Source organism: Pelophylax lessonae (genome assembly GCF_965119305.1).
Source record: "Pelophylax lessonae genome assembly, chromosome: 3".
Lineage (NCBI taxonomy): Eukaryota > Metazoa > Chordata > Amphibia > Anura > Ranidae > Pelophylax > Pelophylax lessonae.
Window position 1 is genome coordinate 200,655,077 of NC_138770.1, and position 24,230 is coordinate 200,679,306.

The 24,230-nt window shown below is 46.1% G+C and overlaps 1 protein-coding gene across 2 annotated transcripts in view; it reads right to left on the reverse strand.

Moving 5' to 3' along the window:
- Positions 1-24,230, reverse strand: part of FARP2 (FERM, ARH/RhoGEF and pleckstrin domain protein 2) — a 217,130-nt gene that overhangs the window by 137,999 nt on the left and 54,901 nt on the right. For both annotated transcript variants that reach the window (XR_014225029.1, XM_082250070.1), the window contains exons 3-5: positions 20,994-21,036; positions 12,926-13,004; positions 12,740-12,837 (exon numbers count right to left, since the gene is read on the reverse strand). Coding sequence is in view for 1 of the 2 variants with exons in the window: in XM_082250070.1 (XP_082106196.1) it covers positions 12,740-12,837; positions 12,926-13,004; positions 20,994-21,036 (220 nt within the window). In the remaining variant the exon portion in view is untranslated. The remainder of the gene's footprint in view (positions 1-12,739; positions 12,838-12,925; positions 13,005-20,993; positions 21,037-24,230) is intronic.

Sequence of the window (24,230 nt, forward strand, 5' to 3'; positions counted from 1 at the left end):
AAATATTACAACAGCATAGCAACATTTACATTTCACAAAGAACCTTACAGACTGCAGTCTGTGATGATAATGCAAAGTGGGTACCCCAACAAACCATGTGAGAAGACACAGGGCAGCCATGTTGTTCAAAATTCATAAGTCAGCAATGACATTTTTTAGAATAGGAGACGGAACAGTGGTTAGCCCCGTTTCAAAACATAGCTATAGTCCCAGGAGTGCATCTCCATAGGAATTTAACTCAAGCAAACAGTTTGCCAAGGCAGGCCACAGATGATGCATTTTTTCCATTCAAACAGAGGGTTGAAAAAAAAAAAAAAAATATATATATAATAATAAATATATATAAATTTGTTTTCCCCTTCAACACACTCTGCTTTGATGAGTGAATCCCTCCCGCAGAGCTATTGTATTCTGACAGTGGGGAGAGTCCCCTTCTGTGAGAATAAAATAATCAGTGTTGCCTGCTATAGCTGGTGGCACTGATTGAGCGGAAAAAAAAAAAAAAAAAAAAAAAAAAAAAAAAAAAAAAGTTTGGTTTTAAAGTTGATCAAGAGACTGACTTCTGTAAAACCAGCCTGCCCATAGATGACTCAAAATTCGTCCCTGCTGACCTAGCTGAATTTCGATCCATCTATGGCAGGCTTAAGGGACTGGATACTTCAAAATAACTCAGGAATAGCCATCAACCATTCTGCTGACCATTACTTTAGCAGGAGTTCTGGAACAGAACACTGCAGTATGTAAGGAGTTATCCTGATGTCTGTTAGCAGTTAACATCTAGAAAGGTTATCAGCACTTCCCATTGAGGGCATTGGAATCAGGATTTCATTTCGCCATGCTGAGAACCTCAGTGTAGTTAGAACCATTAGGAATACATGGAGTGCAATAAAATGTCTTACCCAGGGCTAACAGATCATAAAAGCCATTTAGGCCTGATCTATACTTGGTAGCTATCCTACTTGACCTGCAAAAAAACCCTTCTTCAATTCACAGTTTAAAAATCTATACATAATTTAAAAAATTAGGCATGATCAAGTTACACTAGTATTGATTATATATTTGAATGTGGAAAAAAATACTGATTAAGATCAATACATAAAATATACAGGCGGTGGGATAGCCATCTTCAACCTCCTGTGTGACCTGTCTATCTGAGGCATAATATGTTTAGACCTTCTCAGACCTTCTCATTGGTCAGGGTATTTGAAAATAGACTGCACTTGCAGTCTGGAGCTCTCCCTTACCATCAAACAAGGAACATCAGACCAGATTTATGAGATCCACTGATCCAACTTGCTTATTGATTGGACTTTGCTGAACTCACAAAACCAGGACTTTGTTAAGTATTATTAGTCTTAAACCTTTTTTTTTCTTCTGTTGCATATTTGTCTCTTTCCTTTGTAATACCCTTTTCTGTAAATTTTTTTTTTTTTTTTTTTGAAAATCTTTTTTATTGTTTTAAACAAAGCAACAACATACATACAAACACTGGTACAAAAGGTTCGCCGACCAGCCTCGCCGCACACGGCATTGGCTGAAAACAAGAATACATTCAGAAGGGGGCGCCCTCGCAGGGGCGGAGCAACCATAATAACAACAGTAATAGCATAATAAAAGCATAATAAAAGTATAATAAAGCAGGACAGGAGACCCACCAGGCTCCCAAAAAGGAGACCCTGCCGGGTCCCCTCGACATCTAGCCAGCTCCCTTTTCTGTAAATATTTTGTCTGCACCTTTACCAGTTTTTTTTTTACTAAACAATATTTCAAAATAGTACTCTCTCTGTATCTAATGCACTAAGCCGGAACTTAAAGAATCCCTGTCTCTTTGAAGAGCGCTACTACATGGCAAATCTCTGGATATTCCTGTCTGCAGTGACAGTGGGTATCACAGACATTTATTAAAATTCATTCATTCATGGGGCCTAACAGGCTAATTGCATTGGTAACCAAACCAAGTGATGGTCGTTCAGTCTGGTGGAACTTGACTGGGAAGGGAAACTTAAGCTGGGAAAGGTTTGTGGAGGGTGAGGCCAAGAGGGTCACTGACCCATATCAGCGACAGCGCAGCGTGGCTTTGACCAGCCATTCATACCAAGTTGGTGAAGGTGGCCAGGATCTGACATTGCATCTGGGACAGTCCCTAGTGATTTCAAAAACTAAAACTGCTCCCTTTTTAGATTGTTCACAGTAGCCAAAATTCATAATTTTCCAAGCTTCTGGTACAGGTATACTATAGTCATCACAAACTACGTTAAGTTTCAGTCTAGCCAGAGTTTGAATGCATATCACACATTTTAAGTAAACATCCTGCCTAACAGTAGACTTCTGATGTCTGCCATTTTAGAAATAATGGTAGCTGGGCAGGGCTTAGCTCAGATGTCAGGGGGAAAACCACATTTTTTTTTTTTTAGTAAAGATAAAAGCCTATGTACTGTAATATCTTCTATTTTTACTGCTCCCTGTTGGGGAAGTTTGACATGTTTACAATATCTCACCGTGATGGAAGGTGAGAGAAAAAAAATGAGATTTTTGACTTACCGTAAAATCCATTTCTCTGATGTTCATTGACGGACACAGTTTAATGGTGTTCATAACCATTGGGTTATACTGCCCCCTATAGGAGTAGGACACTAGACAGAAAATAATTCTGGCTACACCCATGGGCAGTCCCAGGGGGTATACTCCCTCTCTCTGCTATAGCCACACAGTTTTGTTACAAGCAGTGTCAGGAGAATAATAGCTCCACAGAGGGGTGGGTGCTGTGTCCGTAAATGAACACCAGAGAAATGAATTTTATAGTAAGTCAAAAATCCCATTTTCTCTTCCGTTCATTGAGGGACAGAGCTCCAGTGGGATGTTCCAAAGCAGTGTTAAACATGAGGGGTGGGAACAACCAAAAAAATTCCCAATGCTAAACATTAGCCAACCAGGAAACAGGGGCTCAACCAAACAACAGGAGCCCACCTGAAAAAAAAAAATACACCCTCAAAGAGGATTAGGTCCTCTTAAACAGCAGCCTGCAAAATCTTGCGGCCAAGGGAAGCATCCGCAGATGCCAACAAAACCAATTTATAAAACTTTGTAAAACTGTGCACCGACGTCCAGGTGGTCGCCTTGCAAACATGCGTCACTGACGCTTGATGACGGAAGGCCCAGGAGGCACTAAGCACCCTAGTAAAGTGCGCCTTGTCAGGGAAAGGAGGAACCTGAACCCTAATGGAAGAGGCCTGAACACCGTCTGTCTGATCCATCTGGAAATGGTCACAGAGGAAGCGGACAACCCTTTGCGGGGTCTGTCCATGAACACAAATAAAGAGTCTGACTGCCTGAAAGGCTCCGTATCTGCTAGGTACACCCTAATTGCCTGGACCACACAAGGTATGCAAGGCAATTTCCTTTGGATGTTTAGGCCTGGGACACAGGGAAGGCAACACAATGTCTTCATTCAAACGAAAATCCGAGACAACCTTTGGCAGGAAAGACGGACAGGGGCGAAGAACCACCTCATCCCCGTAAATCACCAGATAGGTTGAACGATAGGATAATGCCGCCAGTTCCCGACACCCTGCACACAGAGGTGATAGCCACCAAAAATGCCAACTTATGGGACAGCAAAAGCAGGGGAATCTCCCGAATATTTTCAAAGGGAGGCTTATGTAGAGCAGAATTCACCAAATTGAAATCCCAAGGCGGCAAATGAGCCTGCAATGGAGGGAACAAATGTCAGACACCCTGAAGAAAGGTACGCACCAGGAAGTGTGTGGCCAAAGGTCGTTGGAAGAAGACCGCCAAAGCTGACACCTGGCCCTTGATGGTCCTCAAGGCCAACTTCTGTTCAACCCCCCGTTGAAGGAAGGTTAAGATCTGAGCCACCGAGAAGGAGTGAAGATGAACCCCAAGCGACTCACACTGCGCAATGTACTTACGATGGTAGATCTTCCTAGAAGTAGATTTCCAAGCTTTTAACAGTGTAGGAATCACCAATTCAGATAAACCCCTATCCTTCAGCACCTGGCGTTCAAAAGCAAAGTCGTCAGAGCCAGCGACTAAAGTAGGAAGGAAGATCGGTCCTTGGGATAGCAAATCCTCCCTGAGAGGAAGCTTCCAAGGAACGTCGGCAACCAGCCACACCAGATTGGCGTACTAAGCCCGACGAGGCCAGTCCGGAGCCACTAAGATGACCGGAATCCCTTCTGCCTTGATCCTGGGTAGAAGTCTGGGCACAAGCTTGAGAGGAGGGAAGGCATAAATCAGCCTATACTGACCCCACAGGGCCACCACGTCTGTGGTGTCCACTAGAGGAGACCTTGACTGAGCCACTAACCTCTGCACCTGTTAAGCCAAGACGACAACAGATCCATCTCGGTGATGCCCCACCGGAGACACAGCCGATGAAAAGCCTCCGGATGAAGGGACCACTCACCTTGGTCCAACCCCTGCCAACTGAGGCAATCCGCCCGCCAATTTTCCACCCTGGGTATGTGTACGACGGAGAGGGCTGGAACGAACCATTCTGCCCACCTTAGAATGCCAGCTACCTTCAAAGCCGCCAGGACACTTCTTGTGCCCCCTTGGTAATTGACATAAGCCACAGCTGTGGCATTGTCCGATTAAATGTGCACTGGACAACCCTGAAGATGATCCGTCCAATTATCCAGACACAGTCTGATCGCTCGACATTCCAAGACATTGATCGATAGTCTGGACTCTTCCAGCATCCAGATCCCCTGAGCAGAATACTTGCCGAGGACCCCTCCCCAGCCGGACAGGCTGGCATCCATGGTGACTACTGTCCAATACAAGGGGAGGAAGGATTTTCGCAGCCGAAGCGCCAGAGAACAAAGCCATCACATCAGGGACTCCCTCGTTCCCCGACTCAGCTGCATCGGATTGTCCAGAGACTGCAAAGTCTTGTCGTCCAATTTGGTCAGAATGCAGGGACCTCGTATGGAACTGTGCAAATGGAACCGCCTCAAAAAGGTAGACACTATCAGGCCCAGCACCCGCATGCATGTCCAGAGGGACGACCATCTGTTTGACAGCATGAGGCGAATTGTAGCCTGCAATTTCTGAAGTTTGTCCAGAAGAAGGAGCACTCTGGCTAAGTCAGAGTCCAGAGTCAGGCCCAGATAGTCCAGCTTTGTGGACCGAGCCAGAGTAGACTTCTGAAAGTTCAGAATCCAGCTGAACTCCCACAGAGTTTTTATTGTGATCTACATGTTTTCCACTAGAGCAGAGGGAGACTCCGCTCGCATAGAAGGAGATCATCCAGGTAGCCCAGTTTCGCGATCCCCCGTTGGCGTAGCAAAGCTAGTACTGGGGCTAACACTTTTGTGAAGACCCGAGGAGCAGAGGTGAGACCAAAGAGTAACGTCACGCGTCACAAACTGGTAACTGCTTCTCTCCCACAGCAAAGTGGAGAAAACGCTGGTGACTGGCACATATTGGAATGTGAAGGTAGTCATCCTTGATATCGATACAGACTAGGAAATCTCTCTGGCGCAAGGATGCTACCACCGTTCAAATAGATTCCATTCTGAACTTCGGTACCCGCACAAGGCAGTTGTGTAATCGGTCTGTGTACAGGCGCAAGTTGGAAGAAAAAAAAAAAAAAAACCTTGCCGGGGGGACAAGAGCAAAACTCAATCTTGCAGCAGGACCGAATGACTTTGTGGACCCACCTATCTTGCACCAGGGAGGTACACGGATCCAGAAACCAGCGAAGACATCTTGGCTTGCCAGGCCAGGTTCATTTGGATCCTCCTGAAGAGGCCCTGAAAGGCTTTGAGCCCTTGTCAATCGACCCTGAGGGTGACGAAAAACTTCTTATGCGCTGAGAAGGAAGGCCCGCGTCTACGAGGTTCCTTGCACTTAGTAGCCTGCGAAAGAAAAGTACTCTTCCCCTGTGAGACCTTCAATGATGTCATCCACGGTAGCTCCAAACAGACAATCTCCTTGGAAAGGATGATCAGTCAAGGCCTTTTCTAAAATCTGATCCGCAGACCAGCACTTGAGCCAAAAGACCACTGCCAAAACAGAGAGGCGAGCCATCAGGGGAGCCACATCCAAAGAAGCATCCAAGCTGGTCCACCAGCTCAGCAAAGGCAGGGGGGAGCTTTTTCCCCTCCAAGTCACGGTGTAGGAGGTTAGCCCACTCGGTCAGAGTTTGCGACACTAGGTAAATGGTGAATACCGGCCTCATTGCCGAACTAGCCAGAGTGTACATATTGCAGGCCACTGCCTCCGCCTGCCGGTCAGCTGGATTCTTAAAGGCCAGGGACTCTACAACTGGAATCATGGTTGCCTTGTTCAATCTGGAAGGTCCACCACCGGTGGCACAGTCCACTTCTTTAGAAGGGACTCCTCATAGGGGTTACGCCTAGTAAAGCACTTAGGAACTCCACGGGGACGCTTTGGTCATTCTTTAGCGATAATTCTGTCAAAATAGGTAGGGAAAGGAAACACCTTTGCCGTTCTGGGTCACTTGTGAGTGCCAAATGGTACCTGCGCCTCTGTCGCAGCTTCAGCTGTATCCTCCATCTATAGCGTCTCACGCACACATACAATCAGTGCATCTGCCAGTGCCTTTTCGTGCGCGGTTGCAGACGTGGAGGAATCATCCTCACTATCAGAGGATTTCAGGCACGTGGTTGCAGAAACAGCCAGGTGACCCCCATCCACGGTGGCCAAAAAAAGATTCAGGATCTGATGAGACAGATGAGGCAGGGGAAGGCGGAGGGCACTTTTTGCTAGCCCAACGCCTGCAAGCCACCTCCACCTGTGACACAAGGGACTCCGAGACCACCGTCAGTGCATGGATGGATGGATGGTTGGGACCCGCAGCCTCAGAGAGGGGATCAGATGGGGAAATGTGCTCTAAAGACTCCATAAGTCACAAGGGAGACCCCACAAAAGGTGTAAAACACTGCTAAGGGAAAACCCCCACCACGCTGGCAGCACCACCTGATCACCAGGCACAAGCACCAAGCGATCCTCAGCAGAGAGGGGAGAGGACCCCAGCAGACTCCTCACCCACAGAAACAAGCGCCTGCAGCTACCAGGATAATGCACTACACATGTGGCGATGAGGAAGTAAAATCATCCAAGAGTCAGCACCAGGGGATGAGAAGGGGCTACAATGGGAAGGAATAAGGAGCCGCACAACTGGTTGAAAGTGCAAATGATAAAAGTCCAAATTTATTGAAATCCAAAAATTAAAAACATCCAATGTATGACCACAACAGTCGGAGACATGAGAAAAAAGCACGGCGGTTGACGCGTTTCACGGAGTCTTCCGCTTAGTCGTAACCATGCATGAACAATACAAAACACTGCTTTAAATAGAAACATTTCATTTCATGTGCACCTCCTAGATCTCACCTGATTAAGCACACACAGCTGTAGGTAATAATCCTCAATTAAGGGCACACAGCCAGCCCAGCAGAAATTGTTTGTATGTTTCAGCTAGAAATCCCGAACCAGATGCATAGCAGAAAAATATACATCAAATAAAAACATGTATAGTAAATTTAATGGATGTAAAAAACACACACACCTGGTGTAGAGATAAAACCCAAAGCAAGAAAAAGGGAATTGAAAATATATAGAGAAATAGACAGTAAGTAGAACATGGAAATATATAAATGAAGTATAGTAAGTGTCATACCCATGTATACAAAAAGATATACATAAAGATGTATATCGATGTCGTATAGCCCCATCCATTGAGGGATATAGCTACAGCTGTGTGCACAGGCGAAAGGCAATCCACAAGGAGCCATACATCCTTGGTCAAACACCACTAAAGGGTGATGCATGGAATCCCAATAAAACAAATGCATAAGTGTGAAACACATCACACACATGCGGAAAGTATATAGAAAGGTTATACACACAGCTATATAGATATATAAATATAGACATGTACATATATATACATATGTGTATGTACAGAGAATCGCTCATAAATCCATATTGTCACATGATAATAGTCAAACGAATAATAAATGTATATATATATATATATATATATATATATATATATATATATATAAAGTACCTATATGGAAAGCGTGCACACACAAATACATATAGATCTAAACTGTACCTAGAGCATGCCACATATAGGTCTATATAGATCTAAACGATAAAACCAAAAAGAAATGGTAAACATGGAAAGCATGTAAAGCCCATAAAAATGGCCCACAATCACATATTCCATATTGTACATGTCATCGAATTAGACCATTACCAAAAGCACAAATATATATGTACACGTATATAAGCATATTCCAATACATGAATAGTACAACACATATATATGTATACTTTGATATATAAACAGTAGATGGAATATCCTAAGTGTCATAAAACACATATATAACCATAACTAGAGACAAATCGGATGGTCCATTATATGTATTATTCATAAATCATGGGTATCCCGACTGAGCTGAACAAACTGAATCCCAAGAAAAATAAAGAAAGAGCAATGTGCACAAAGGAAAAAAACAAAATCAAGATAAGGAAAATAATAATAGAAAGAAATAAAATGGAGAGTGAAACAATGAAGAAAAATAAAAATGAAATATAGAAAGTAGGAATAGAGCAAGAAAAAGATGTAGAGACATAAAATGACCGATCAAAAAGAAAAAGAGAGGAAGAAAATGCATGCATGCCAATGATGGAATGTATATACCTCTAAATCTAAATCATTCTTGTGAATAAAAATGGGTAACATCCCACTCAAAATTTAAACCCCCAGGTAAGCGGGTCTGGAGTCTGTGAATCCAGAAAACTTCCCTCTTACACAGAAGGCGGAACACATCTCCCCCTCATCTAGGAGCAATAACACGTTCGATTACTTGTACCGATATCAAAGACAGGTCACCATCATGTTCTAAATTAAAATGTCGGGCCACATATGTGGATTTCCGCAATCTGACATCGCTTAAATGTTCTCTGAACCTGTCTTTAAGTTTACATGTCGTGAGACCCACATATTGGACAAGACATTCCCTGCAGGTGATAAGATAAATCAAAAATGAGGTGTTGCAGTTAAAAAACTTGTCAATTTTATATGTTTTATTTTCAATAGAGGATTTAAAAATGTCTCCACCTAAAATATGAGGGCAAGTAATGCACCACATTTAAAGTTGCCCTTTAGGTGCAACCACGTCTCAGATGTCTTTTTAGTTGTGCTAGTGAATAGACTAGGGGAAAGATGATTTCCTAATGTTTTAGCCCTTTTGGCAACAATATTCACTCCCCCCTATAAAATTTTGGCACATTCCTTATCACCATATAGGACAGGAATATGTTTATTGATGATGTGTTTAATCCTATTAAATTCCAAACTGTATGGGATAGTAAGATTGATCGGACCATTTTTGCCATAGATTTTTTAGATTTTTTAGGGGATTTCTTTGGCGAAAGAAGGCTTTTTCTATCTCTATTAAGGGCAATGGAATATGCCCTATCTAGAGTCCATCTAGGGTACCCCCTAGCCAAAAAACGTTTGTACAGTTGTATCGACTCCTTATTGAAAACAGCCAAATCACTGCATATCCTCCTGATACGGAGGAATTGACCCACTGGAATGCCTTTGCGGGTATGGAAAGGGTGGCTAGAGTCAGCATGTAAAATATTATTTTCCTCATCTTGATTTTGTTTTTTTCCTTTGTGCACATTGCTCTTTCTTTATTTTTCTTGGGATTCAGTTTGTTCAGCTCAGTCGGGATACCCATGATTTATGAATAATATATATAATGGACCATCCGATTTGTCTCTAGTTATGGTTATATATGTGTTTTATGACACTTAGGATATTCCATCTACTGTTTATATATCAAAGTATACATATATATGTGTTGTACTATTCATGTATTGGAATATGCTTATATACGTGTACATATATATTTGTGCTTTTGGTAATGGTCTAATTCGATGACATGTACAATATGGAATATGTGATTGTGGGCCATTTTTATGGGCTTTACATGCTTTCCATGTTTACCATTTCTTTTTGGTTTTATCGTTTAGATCTATATAGACCTATATGTGGCATGCTCTAGGTACAGTTTAGATCTATATGTATTTGTGTGTGCACGCTTTCCATATAGGTACTTTATATATATACAATTATTATTCGTTTGACTATTATCATGTGACAATATGGATTTATGAGCGATGCTCTGTACATACACATATATATATATATATATGTACATGTCTATATTTATATATCTATATAGCTGTGTGTATAACCTTTCTATATACTTTCCGCATGTGTGTGATGTGTTTCACACTTATGCATTTGTTTTATTGGGATTCCATGCATCACCCTTTAGTGGTGTTTGACCAAGGATGTATGGCTCCTTGTGGATTGCCTTTCACCTGTGCACACAGCTGTAGCTATATCCCTCAATGGATGGGGCTATACGACATCGATATACATCTTTATGTATATCTTTTTGTATACATGGGTATGACACTTACTATACTTCATTTATATATTTCCATGTTCTACTTACTGTCTATTTCTCTATATATTTTCAATTCCCTTTTTCTTGCTTTGGGTTTTATCTCTACACCAGGTGTGTGTGTTTTTTACATCCATTAAATTTACTATACATGTTTTTATTTGATGTATATTTTTCTGCTATGCATCTGGTTCGGGATTTCTAGCTGAAACATACAAACAATTTCTGCTGGGCTGGCTGTGTGCCCTTAATTGAGGATTATTACCTACAGCTGTGTGTGCTTAATCAGGTGAGATCTAGGAGGTGCACATGAAATGAAATGTTTCTATTTAAAGCAGTGTTTTGTATTGTTCATGCATGGTTACGACTAAGCGGAAGACTCCGTGAAACGCGTCAACCGCCGTGCTTTTTTCTCATGTCTCCGACTGTTGTGGTCATACATTGGATGTTTTTAATTTTTGGATTTCAATAAATTTGGACTTTTATCATTTGCACTTTCAACCAGTTGTGCGGCTCCTTGTTCCTTCCCATTGTTGCTGTTCAGGATTGCGGATCCTTGCCTGCACCTGTGCTGGATGTGTTTGGGATTGCCCCCTCACAGAAGCGGTTCGCTTTCTTCTTATTCATTTGCTGATGAGAAGGGGCTCCCACCGCCAAAATCGCCACCTACAGGACTCCTGTCCTGGCCGCTGCTATTTTCAATGGCAAACCACAGCAAAATGGCAGCCGGACTACACAAACATGGCCACAATGTATTCAAATACACAGGCTACAACATAATGGCGGCCCCGCGCAGCATACAGGGACCCAGGAGGGAGACTAGTGACAAATCCAGGCGGGATAGTGGGCCCTGGCGGGAGCCCCACCACGTACAACCCCCCCCCCCCTTGCATAGTCGATCCCACCCCAGGAACAGTGGCCAGACCACCCAAACAGCCCCAGCATATGTGGAGGGGGGGTAGATGAGGGACTCGGCAAAAGGGAGGGGGGGTGCTGCAGGATGGAGGGGAACCCGGGGGTCTGACTGTCCCAAGGAGAGGCCCACGCCCACCCCAAAACCCTCCAGGGGAAGAGGGAGGGCAGCTACTCACCATACCAGGAAGCAGGCGGGCACAGCTCCAGACAGAACCCCATCCATCGAAATAGGGGGGCTGTCGGCCAGGAGGAATGCTGCCACTCGGGCCGAGACCCAGTCATATGCAATCTCGCGAGATGCTTAACTCGCAGGCCAGCCCCCATGGGGCTTTGTCGTGGCCAACCTAGCGCAGAGCTGAGGTCTGCGCGCTCGCTGGCCAGACTGGGGTGAACGCTAGATATAGACTATCCAGCCCTTTGCTGAGTTCAGCAGTTAATTGTAGATCTCACAGGAAAATCCAGGAGAAAATATTTCTATCTAAAAATACATTTTTTTTTTGCCAGGACCAAAGATCCCAGCAAGGGACTAGGTCCTTGCTCCTGACTAGGCAGAAAAAAAATAAACAGTGGCTTTAGCAGAGAGAGGAAGTATATACCCTGGGACTGCCCGTGGGTGTAGTCAGAATTATTTTCTGCCTAATGTCCTACTCCTGTAGGGGGCAGTATAACCCAATGAATACCAGGAGCGGTGACCTTCAATGAACGAAAGAGAAGACTGAAATTCCCATCGCCTAAAAACCCTCAATCTATTGCTATTTGGGGTACTGAAGTCTGACAACAAAAGTACTATTGTCTCCATGAGATATAATATAATAAGATAATAGTTGCAGACTGTGCAGATTTCTCTCCAGGTGGCATTTGTTTTGTTGCAAGCTTCATGTGCACGATGCTCAGATCTGAAAGAAAGAGGCGGACTTCATCTCATTTAATCTATGGTAGTTGGATATGCCTACAATTCTAAGAAACCTGTATTGTTTGATAACAATATTTGCTTTTCTTAAGGCACAAAAGAAGACAAAAGCTTCTGGATCAAATTCATTTTTTTTCTGAAATGTATGCAGCCACATGTATGAAAGTAGCAATGTGTTGCCCAGAGCAACAAGCCAGATTCTTCTTTGATTTTTAAAGTTTCAATAAAAACAGGATATAGGAAGGAATATATCTGGTTGCTCCTGGAAACGCAGACAAGTTCATACGTGAAGCCTGTGGTGTACTTTGATCACATTCCAGCTTCGTGCAGCATCAGCATGCATTTCACAAAGAGCTGGGACGGGCTTCCCTCATCGCCCAAGGGTGTATCCTTGAGTAATGAGTCCACACCTCACAGGCAAAATACTCACACTGCAAGAGCAGAGAAATAAGTAAAGCAGTAGTATTATCACTGCACACCAGCCTCTCTTCTGCAAGGTCCCTCTTGATCTGCATAGCAAAAAGGTACCTAAAGCAAACAGAATATAGGTTATTACACAGTCACATGTAATGGACACTGGAATATCTTGCATATCAATATCTTTCTGAGATCTAACCTTGTGTACTCTTCCTGCAGCTGACCAGGGTCAGGGGGGAAAAACTTCACAGCCAGACGCATTTTGGCATTTTTCGGTTCTGTAAATACACAAAGTTATTAAGTTTCACAGACGTTATAAACGATCTGTATAGAAAAATATACACCGTGCGACAATGAAGCAGTGATGACTTTTCAATAGAAAGTACTGAAAGCACAATAGATTATACACTATCATTTGGAAATGTCCTAAAGCGGTTGAAAAGTTTGTGCAGCAATCCCCCTCAGCCCCCTAATACTTATCTTAGCCCCCTCTCCCTGCAAAACTACTGCACAGAGGCAAGTATAATATGCTTGTTTATATATATATATATATATATATATATAAAGATATTTCTCACTTACCGTAAAAAACATTCCTCTGATGTTCATTGACGGACACAGCTCCTGATATTCTTAACCATTTGGTTATACTGTCCCCTACAGGATTAGGACAATAGGCAGAAAAAAAGTCTGGCTATGCCTATGGGCAGTCCCAGGGGGTATACTCCATCTCTCTGCTACAGGTACTCAGTTTTGTTACAAGCAGTGTCAGAGAAAATACAACTCCACAGAGGGGTGGGTGCTGTGTCCGTCAATGAACATCAGAGAAATGGATTTTACGGTAAGTCAAAAATCCCATTATCGCTTTCGTTCATTGACGGACACAGCTCCTTATATTCTAAACCATTGGGACTTCCCAAAGCAGTGTTAAACATGAGGGGTGGGAAAGTGAAAAAGTCTCAAGACTAAAAACTGTAGCCAACCAGGCAACAGGGGCTCAACCAAAACAACTGGAGCCCACCTGAAAAAAACAAAACAATACACTTTCAAAGAGGACCAAGTCCTCTAAACAGAAGCCTGCAAAACCTTGCGACCAAAAGAGGCACCCGTAGATGCCAACACATCCACTTTATAGAACTTTGTGAAAGTGTGCACCAATGACCATGTGGCCGCCTGGCAAGCCTGCACCACTGAGGGCTGATGACGGAAGGCCCAGGAGGCTCTGAACGTCCAAGTAGAGTGCGCCTTGATAGGAAAGGGAGGAACCTGACCCCTGATGGAATAGGCCTGAACCACCACCATTTGTCTAATCCATCTGGGAATGGTCACAGAGGAAGCGGACAACCCAGCCGGAGACCCATCCGTAAGCAAAAATAGGGAGTCTGACTTCCTAAAAGACTCCATAACTGCCAAGTACACCCTAACTGCCCAAACCACATCCAAGGCATGCAATGCAATTTCCTTAGGATGTATTGGCCTGGCACACAGGGAAGGCAACACAATGTCTTCATTCAAATGGAAATCAGACAACCTTTGGAAGGAATGATGGACAGGGGCGAAGAACCACCTTCTCTCTGTGAGCCACCAAGTAAGGCGAACGACAGGATAACGCTGCCAGTCAACACAATGTCTTCATTCCCACCTTCTGAGACAGCATAAATAAGGGAATCTCCTGAAGAATCTCAAAGCTAAACTTCTAGAAGACCGAAAGCACAAAATTGAGGTCCCAAGGCGGCAACTGAGACCGCACTGGAGGAACCAAATGGTGAACACCCTGAAGAAAGGTATGCACCAGGGAGTGTATTGGCCAAGGGTCATTGAAAGAAGGACGCCAAAGCCGGCATCTGGCCTTTGATGGTACTCAAGGCCAATTTCTGTTCAACCCCCTGTGAAGGAAGGTCAAGATGCGAGCCACCAAGAAGGATTGAGAATGAACCCCAAGGGACTCACACCACGTGATGTACGTCTTCCACGTACGATGGTAGATTTTCCTAGAAGTAGATTTCCTAGCTTTTAACAGCATGGGAATCACTGACTCAGACAAACCTCTATCCTACAGCACCTGGCATTCAACAGCTAAGCCGTCAAAGCCAGTGACCGTACAGCAGGGTGGAAGACTGGCCCTTGGGACAGCAGATCCTCCCTGAGAGGAAGCTTCCAAGGAAAGTCGGAGACCAGCCGCACCAGATCGGGGTACCAAGCCCGGCGAGGCTAGTCCAGGTCCACTAAGATGACTGGAATCCCTTCTGCCTCTATCCTGCGTAGAAGTCTTGGCAGAAGCTTGAGAGGCGGAAAGGCATAAATCTGACGATAGTGACCCAAAGGGGCTACCAGCGCGTCGGTAGCGTCTGCCAGGGGATCCAGTGACCGTGCCAAGAACCTCTGCACCTTTCTGTTGAGCCGAGACGCCAACAGATCCACCTCGGGGGTGCCCCACCAGAGACACAACTAATGAAACCCCTCCGGATGAAGAGACTATTCCTCCTGGTCCCACGCCTGCCGACTGAGGTAATCCGCCTGCCAGTTTTCCACTCTGGGAATGTGTACAGCGGAAGGGGCTGGAACAAACGTTCTGCCCACTTGAGAATGCCAGCTATCGCCAGAGCCGCCAGGATGCTTTTGTGCCCCCTTGATGACTGACATAAGCCACGGCTATGGCATTGTCTGATTGAATGTGCACTGGAGATCCTTGGAGATGATCCGTCCAATGTTCCAGGCACAGTCACTCGGAGCTCCAAGATATTAATCGGTAGTCTGGACTCTTCAAGGGTTTAGACCCCCTAAGCAGAATTTCTGTCAAGAACACCTCCCCACCCGGACAGGCTGGCATCCGTAATGACCTTGGTCCAATACAAGGGGATTGGAAGGAAGGATTTGCCCTGCTGGAGCACGAAGCCACCAGATCAGGGACCCTTTTCCAAACCAGGTCAGCTGGATTTGGTTGTCCAGAGACTGCAGAGTCTTGTACCATTTGATCAGAACCTCCCTTGCAGGGACCTCGTATGGAACCGTACATACGAGACCGCCTCGAAGGTAGACACCATCAGGCCCAGTACTTGCATGCAAATCCGGAGGAATGACCATCTGCTGGACAGCAGGAGGCGAATTGCAGCCTTCAGTTTCTGGAGTTTGTCCAGAGGATGGAGTACTCTGGCTAAGGCCAAGTCCAGAGTCAGACCCAGATAGTCTAGTTTCGTAGAAGGAACCAAGGCAGACTTCTGAAGATTCAGAATCAGGGCAAACTTCCCCAGGGTCTGTATGGAGATCTCCAGGTTTTCCACCAGCGAAGTAGGAAACTCTGCTCGCAGAAGAAGGTCGTTCCAAGTAGCCCAGGACCGCAATCCCCTGCTGACGTAACAATGCTAGCACCGGGGCAAACACCTTCATGAAGACCCGAGGCGCGGAGGCGAGACCAAAGGGTAACACCACAAACTGATAATGCTCCTCTCCCATGGCAAAACGGAGGAATCGCTGGTGACCGGCACATATTGGAATGTGAAGGTAAGCGTCCTTGATGTCGATGGAGGCAAGAAAGTCCCCCTGATGCAGGGAAGCCACTACCATGCGAACAGACTGCATTTTGAACTTCTGCACCTGCACAAGCAGTTCAGAACCTTGAGGTTCAGGATTGGACGCACCTTGCTTTTCTTTCTTGGGACTGTAAACAGGTTTGAGTAAAACCCCTGAAAATGTTCCGAAGTTGGAACCGGAACAATCACCCCTTGAAGTAAAAGGTCTTGCACCGCCCCAAAGAGAGCCTGTAAGCGGACCGGGGACAGTCGCACGTTGGAAGGAAGGAAAGAACCATTCCGGACGGTAAGAACAAAACTTGATCTTGTAGCCGGACCATAAGACTTTGTGGACCCACTTGTCTTGTACCGGGGAAGTCCATTGGTCCGGGAACCAGTGAAGACGTCCCAGCACCCCAGATACAGGTGAGGAGGCACCTTCAAGCTAAAAGGGCCTTGTCTTCGGGTCTGAAGAAGCCCACTCTTCACTTGCCAGACCAAGTTCACTTGGCTCCTCCAGAGGAGGCCCTGAAGGGCTTCGATACCTTGTCAGTTGACCCTGAGGGACGAAAAAAAAAAAAATTATGAGCCGAGAAGGAGGGCCCACGTCTATGATGATGGTCCTTGTCCTTAGTAGCCTGTAGAAGAAGGGTACTCTTCCCCCCCCCCCCCCAATGAGACCTTTAATGATGTCATCCAGGGTAGCACCAAACAGGCGATCCCCTTAAATGGAAAGTTCAGTCAAGGCCTTTTTAGAAGTCCGGTCCGCAGACCAGCATTTGAACCTAAAGACAAGCCGAAGGACCACTGTCGAAACAGAGAGCCGAGCCACATCTAAAGAGGCATCACGGGGGCGTGGCCAGGAACGGCATGTGAGAGGACGCATCTCACTGAGCTCCCGCTCGAATCCGTACATTGATCCTTTCCCCGGTCTCCTACGCCGCTTACCGGGTATCGACGGCATCCCTGTACCGTCGGGTACACGCCTGTGGTCCCTCCGGCTGGCCTTCGGGCGATGCACCGCCGCAAATTGCGGGAGAACTACGGGATGTCTGGGCCCCAAGATGGCGCCGCGCACGGCCTGCCGCAGCGGACGAGAGGCTCCGAGAAGCCCGCCACCTCCAGTAAGTCCACCAAGCCCCCGAAAAATCCACCCAAAGAGCCGCAAGGCGATATGCGCTACTATGCACAGAAATCCCCTGGCTCGGTGGGGAAAGGGAGACCTCCAGACGCCAGTACCAGTGCGGGTGCTTCTGGCCCCGTCAGCCCGGGTGTGGTTGGCCCTGGAGTGGAGGACTGTGCTGTTGAGGGTGAGGAGGAGATGGAGCAGGGTGACGGGGAAGTGGAGGAGCAGCCCACCCTTGCAGATATCCTGCGGGCAGTTAACAGATGCAACGCCAATGTAGACCACCTCAAAAAGCAATTTGGGGGCCTGACAGAAGCGGTGTCCCTTCTTCGGCAGGACCTCCAGAAGGTCAGGGAGCGCACCACGGCTGTGGAGGGGAGAGTGAGTGACTTGGAGGACCAGCTACCCCCCCTGACCAGGGAGTCCCGCCATACTGCTGGCATGACCAGGGCCCTAGAACAGCGGGCTGAGGATGTTGAGAACCGCCTTCGGCGGAACAATGTTCGCATTGTGGGTCTGCCTCAGAAAGTGGAGGGGAGAGACCCCACGGACTTTGTGGACTCTTGGCTCAAAGAAACTTTTGGTGGGGATGCCTTCTCCCCTCTTTATGCCGTTGAGAGGGCCAACAGGGTTCCCCCTCGTCCCCTGCAACCGGGCCGCCCGCCAAGGACCATGCTTGCCCGCTTGCTTAATTATAGAGACAAAGAGACTATCCTGAGACTGGCGGGATATACAGTATAATGGGGTGCGGGTCTCGTTTTACCCGGATTTCTCCGCTGAAGTGCAGAGGAGCAGGGCGAAATTCTTCGCAGTCAAACAGCGTCTGCAGAAACTACATGCCTCCTATGCCATGCTGTATCCTGCGAAGCTCCATATTATTGCTGGGGGTCAACATCATTTCTTTGAGGATCCGTCGGAAGCTTCCTCGTGGATTGACCACAATGAGCATTCCCTTCGTCCTCGTCAGCTGCCTCCGAAAGAGGCATCACAGAAACTGCAGCCCCTGGGCCAGCTGGTCCGCCAGCTCAGCAAAGGCAGGGGGAAGCTGCACTCCCCTCCAGGTCATGGCGTACAAGCTTAGCCCACTCGGTCAGAGTCTGCTACACTAGGGCAATGGTGAATCCTCCATCTTTAAGGTCTCACACACCGCTACAATCAGTGCGTCCCCCAGCGTATTTTTGTGCGCAGTTGCAAGTGGAGGAATCCTCCTATCTGAGGATTCAGGGCGTGTGGTTGCAGACCCATGCAGGGTGACCCACGTCTGCGGCGGCCGAATCAGATTCAGGATCTGAGGGAACAGATGAGGCAAGCAGAGGCGAGAGGCGCTTTTTTTGCCAGCCAGTTGCCCAAAAGCCAACTCCACCCGGGACACAAAGGACTCCAGGACTGCCATCAGTGCGTCGATAGATGGTTGGGACCCGGAGGGCCCTGTGGCCTCAGATAGGGGATCAGGTAGGGAGATGTGCTCTAAAAGACCCCATTAGTCACCAGGGGGACCCCACAAAAAAAAGTGTAACACACTACTAAGGGAGACCCCCACTGTTCTGTCAGGACACCCAGTTGCCAGTCAAAGAGCCCCAATCAATCCTCAGTTGAAAGGGAGAGGACTACCAGACTCACCACCCCACAGAAACCAGGCACCGCAGCCACCAGGAGAATCTGCACTGCATGTACAGCGATAAGGAAAAGAAAGGATCCAGGAGTCAGCATCAGGGGATGAGGAGGGGCTCTCACCGCCAAAATCGCCGCCCATAGGGCTCTACTGTTAAGGCCGCTGCTGTTTTCTATGGCAAACCACCGCAAAATGGCCACCAGACTACACAAACATGGCCACCGTGCATTGCAGCACAAAAGCTACAAGAAAATGGTGGCCCGCATGGCACCACAAGGCTCCCAGGGACCCCTAGGCCTCAGGACAGGCACAGGCAGGACGGTGGGCCCTGGCAGAAGCCCCACCAACCCCTCCCCCTTCTGCACAACCGATCATCTGGTCACCGATGGAGCACCCCCCGCCAATATAGCCCCCACCCCGGGAGGTGTACCAGACCCACCACACAGCTCCAGTGTTATTGGAGGGGGGTAGGATGGTGAGGGGGTGCCTAATGGGAAGGAGGGTAAGCGGGGGGTCAGGCCGTCCCATGGAGGGACTCGCGTCCCCCCCCAGAACCCTCCAGGGGGAGACAGCTACTCACTATACCAGAACCCAGACGCACAGCAAAAAAAAAAAAAAAAAAAAAATGCATTATTTTTTTTCTGGAAAAGGTGATTCTTTAATGCAAAGGCAAGCTGTCATCATCCAACCCTTTTCAATTACCTTCTCCATTATGAACTAAGCCTCTTGAAGTTTTTTAAAGTCATAGTGGTGAACTGCCCACTCCATCTGCACATGACCTTTTTATGCACAGAAAACGATAAATTCAAGTCTTTTTTTCCTGCAAAAAAAACTTTAATTTTTTTTTTCTGTAGGAGACCGAAAAAGTATTGCACCCGTGATCTGTATAATGTCAGGCTTCTACAGACAAGCCCTGCAGCTTTCTGTCCATACCATCATACAGGCTGCTTGAAAGCTGCAGGGCTTGTGAATGAACTTTGAGAGCTATCACTAGCGCGCTGTCAGCTGTGGTGGCTGAGGGTACTTGTAGTTTATTAATTCATAGGAAACTGTGAATGAATGGACCCCCTGCTTGCTGTCACACTGGGGGGGGGTGTCCGGGGGAGAGGTGGCAGGAGCTGGAACATGTTCCACTGTAAATATGGGAACATGTAAAATCTTCAAAAAAGTAAGCTTCTTCCTTAGGCTAGGTTTCCACCTGTGCCTGCGGGCAGGAAAGCCCATTTATTTGACTGGGCTGCCATGCCCCGCGACACGCTGGAAAGAAGTCCCTGCACTATTTTTTAAATTGCAGCCCGCATGGGAACTTTTTCATGCAAGTCCATTGGAACACAGACACAGATCAGAAATATGAAATGTAGAGGTAACATATTCTTTAAGTGAGATCTGAAAGGAAACCCACTAGCTGGTCAACTCTGACATCTACCCAAAAAAGAAGCATAGGTTTTGCGTGCTATTAACATACATACGGAATCGGATACATACCAGACAACTGGAAAAATACAAAATGTGCAGTTATCCATGGGAACCTTCAGAATTCCTTTACTACTGATCTAAATGCTTATTATAAACAATATTACCAAAAATATATATCAAACCCTATTGGTTGCCAAGGTTTACTGTGCACTGCATGTCATCCACTGCCTTATTACGCTAACCTAACTTTTCATAAAAACATCAATATCCGAACCAATGAATATAGCAAACAATTGTGACCCTTTATGTAGAATAAATATACAGGATGATATCTAATATTGATCACATGCTCCCTTTTTAAATGAATTTATATATATATATATATATATATATATATATATATATATATATAAAACTATGTCTTAACTTAACGATTTGCAAAACAGTCACACTGCAATTTGTTTATATTAGGAGGTGGAAACTAACATTTTGTAACAAAATCCTTCCCTTTCAATCACCTATAGCTTTATTGGTATTACAAATGTTTATGAAAGTTGTGACAAATCTACCCACCCATCAAACAAAACAATTAAAGTAAACTTACTGCGCAGCTGCTTGCACACAAATTTTAGAGGCTCCAACCACACCTAAAATAGAAACACATTGGAGAGTTTTCTTTTTATGGGCATTGACAGAGCTATATTGTAATAATTAAAAACAGAATAGTGTTGGTGGATCTTCTTATGCAGTCTCTCACTTGCTACTACTAATTATGTAAAACACATACAAAACTTCAGCACAGTGACAAACAATTAATTGATACACTTAGATTAAAAGAAAAGAAAAGGTTTTAAAGCACCCTTTGGAAAAAAATGACCCTCCCTTCAACCCCCCACCAACTAATCACTTTGGTTAAACATAAAAAAAAAAAACAACACTAGCTAAATGTCCTATTTAAATTAACCGAGGCCATGATCATGTGACATCATAGGCCTTCTATTTTTCCCCCAATTTAATTCATGGAAGGTTCCTTCTTTAGGTGGCCACTTCACCGCCTGTGACAAGTGGACACTTCCAACTGGATAGCTGGTGAGGTTCTCCCAGGAAAGAAAAGAGGATGGTGTCATCACAGGGAGATGGCATGGGACACTATAAAAGCGCTGGATCAGCAGAGACCCTCTTGCACAAAGGTCTTGTTTAAAGTGGTTGAAAACCACTTTATCATTTTCTAGCAATCCCCTGTGTTAAATAATGCAATGTCTCCAGTGTCTGTGCTTAAATAAATGCCTCAGTATACCTTATTTCCGAGCGTCAACCGGCGCTCACGTGACCGGTCGCCGTTTCCTCTCCTGATCTGACAGCTACAGAGGGAGGGGCCAGGAATCCCCCGCAGACATCAGTGAGGAAGAGAGAGGAGGTTGGTCATGTGACCACAAGCAGCGCTCGAAAAGAAGGTATAAAGAGGCATTTTTTGTCAGAAAATTATAAAGTTATGATAGCTGCAGGAGGGGAGGGGCGGGCACTGTCACAAGCTGACAGGCAGGGAGGGGAAGGGGGATAGGACAGAGGAGAGAGCGGATGACGGAGGCACATAAACTGACCATGGTGTCAGGGGACAGCAGCCATGATAAAATGTGGTCAGTTTACAGGGGGGAGGGCAGAACCAGGCAGGATCAACCAAGTATTTTAGGTAATACAAGGGACCAAATGACACAGCACAAACACTGTGCTATATAACATGCTTTAAAAGGGACAGGATCACATTTTTTTTTTTTTTTTGGTGGGGGTAACAATTGCTTTGAGGAAAGAGAAAGGCCAACAGAGTTAGGGCTCTTTCATACGGTCCGCCTCCGTAGGCAGATCCGTGCTGCTCAGCAGGGGATCGTACACACAGATCCCCGTTGAGCAGGAAGGTGACAGCTCCCTCTCCGCTCTGTGTGCGGAGAGGGAGGTGTAAGAGCCCCATGCATCTCTATGGAGGAATCGGATGAGAGCGGAGCACCTGTCCGCTCTCATCCGATCTGATCCCCTGGATGGATGGAAAATAGGGTTTAGGACATGTCTCCGCTGACACCCGTTGCCCCATAGGGATGCATGGAGAATCCGATCAGATCCGCCTAAAAAACCAACAGGTGGATCTGATCGGAGCGCTCGTGTGAAAGGACCCTAAGAAACAAAATTTATAGGGCTGAAACCTGACCATTGATGGCACTGATCGCCAAAACTGGTCCAGACTGAGCAGAAGAACATTCATCCCATGGAGAAAGTTTAATGGTGGAAGCCTCAAGACTCACACCAAGTGAGTACCCCTGTCCCTCAGAACCTGGGCTTCAACAACCATGTTGTTAATGCTAGCGACTGTGAAGCAGGATGGTACACCAGGCCAGCTTAACCCATCTGCCTGATTCAATGAGGATCATTGGAATGTCCTCCAGCTCAATCCTGCAAAGCAGTTTTAAAAAGAAGCTTCAGGGGAGGAAACACAGATCAGAACATCCACTGCTTCTGCCAGAGGATCCCTATACCTGGATCATTCTGTCCAGTTTGTTGTTGGACCTGGACAGAAAAAAAAAAAAACTAGTGGTGTGTACTAGGCTTAAGGAAGGGGCAGGAGAAGGAGAAATAGAGAAGGGCACCCCATATGGCAATCTTGAAAAAATACAGTAAATATAAGCAGGCTCCAAAATAAAAAAAACTGGATTTTTGTCTTACTGTAAAATCCTTTTCCCAGGTTCACTGACAGCCACAGCTTAATGTCTTAAGACCATTGGGCTTAATGCTGTCTTTCTTCAGGAGTAGGACCAGGCGGAAACCTTTTTGGTTACGCCCCTGGGGCAGTGCCAGAGGGTATACCATCACTTCCTGCTGTAGGACTCCAGTTTGTAACAAGCAGTATCAGAAGAACATGTAACTAAATCCCAGAGGGGTGGGTGCTGAGTCCATCAGTGAATCTCAGAGAATAGGATTTTACGACAAGACAAAAATCCAGTTTTCGCTTTCGTTCACTGACAGACAGCTTTAAGTCTTCAAACCATTGGGATGTTCCAAAAGCAGTGTCAATATGAGGGGTGGGAAAAAACACAAACGAATTCCAAACAAGGCTAAACATAGCGAACCAGGTAACAGGAGCTCAACTAGGAACAACTGGATCTCACCGCCAGGAAAATATTACACCCTCAAGAAGCGGAAGCCTCTGCAACCACAGCCTGCAAAACTTTGCAGCCAAAAGCCACATCCAAAAGATGCAAGGACATCCACCTTAAAAAAATTTACGAATGCGTGTACAGACAAGCATGTAGCGGCCTTGCACACCTAAACCATTGACTGAAGACAAAAGGCCCAGGAAGTACTAAGAGCCCTCGTACAATGCGCCTTAACAGGGAAAGAAGGAACTGGACCCTTAATGGAGTAGGCCTGTATCACCATCTGCCTGATCCACTTGGAAATGGTCGCAGCAGATGCAGCCTGCCCCTTAGGAGGTCCATCCATAAGAATATGAAAGAATCGGATTTTCGAACCAGTTCAGTCACCACCAGGTACACCCAAATTGCCCTTACCACATCTAAAAGGAATATAAGGCAATTTCCTTAGGATGTTTCGGCTTAGGACAGTTCGGCAGAACCAGAAGTGCCCACTTTGGACTTACAATTCCGCGGTCTCGGTCTCTTGGAGCCTACACCAAAGTGGATCTCGAGCCCTTTTCCTGCCATCCAGACGGATGAAAGGGCCGATTGGGAGTCCAGAGGGGGGGCAGATGAGGGCACCTACACAGGGGAAACCCCGCTAAGGAGAAGGGGCAAAAGTATGAGAGGAAGGACACAGGAGGGGGCCTACCATCCCC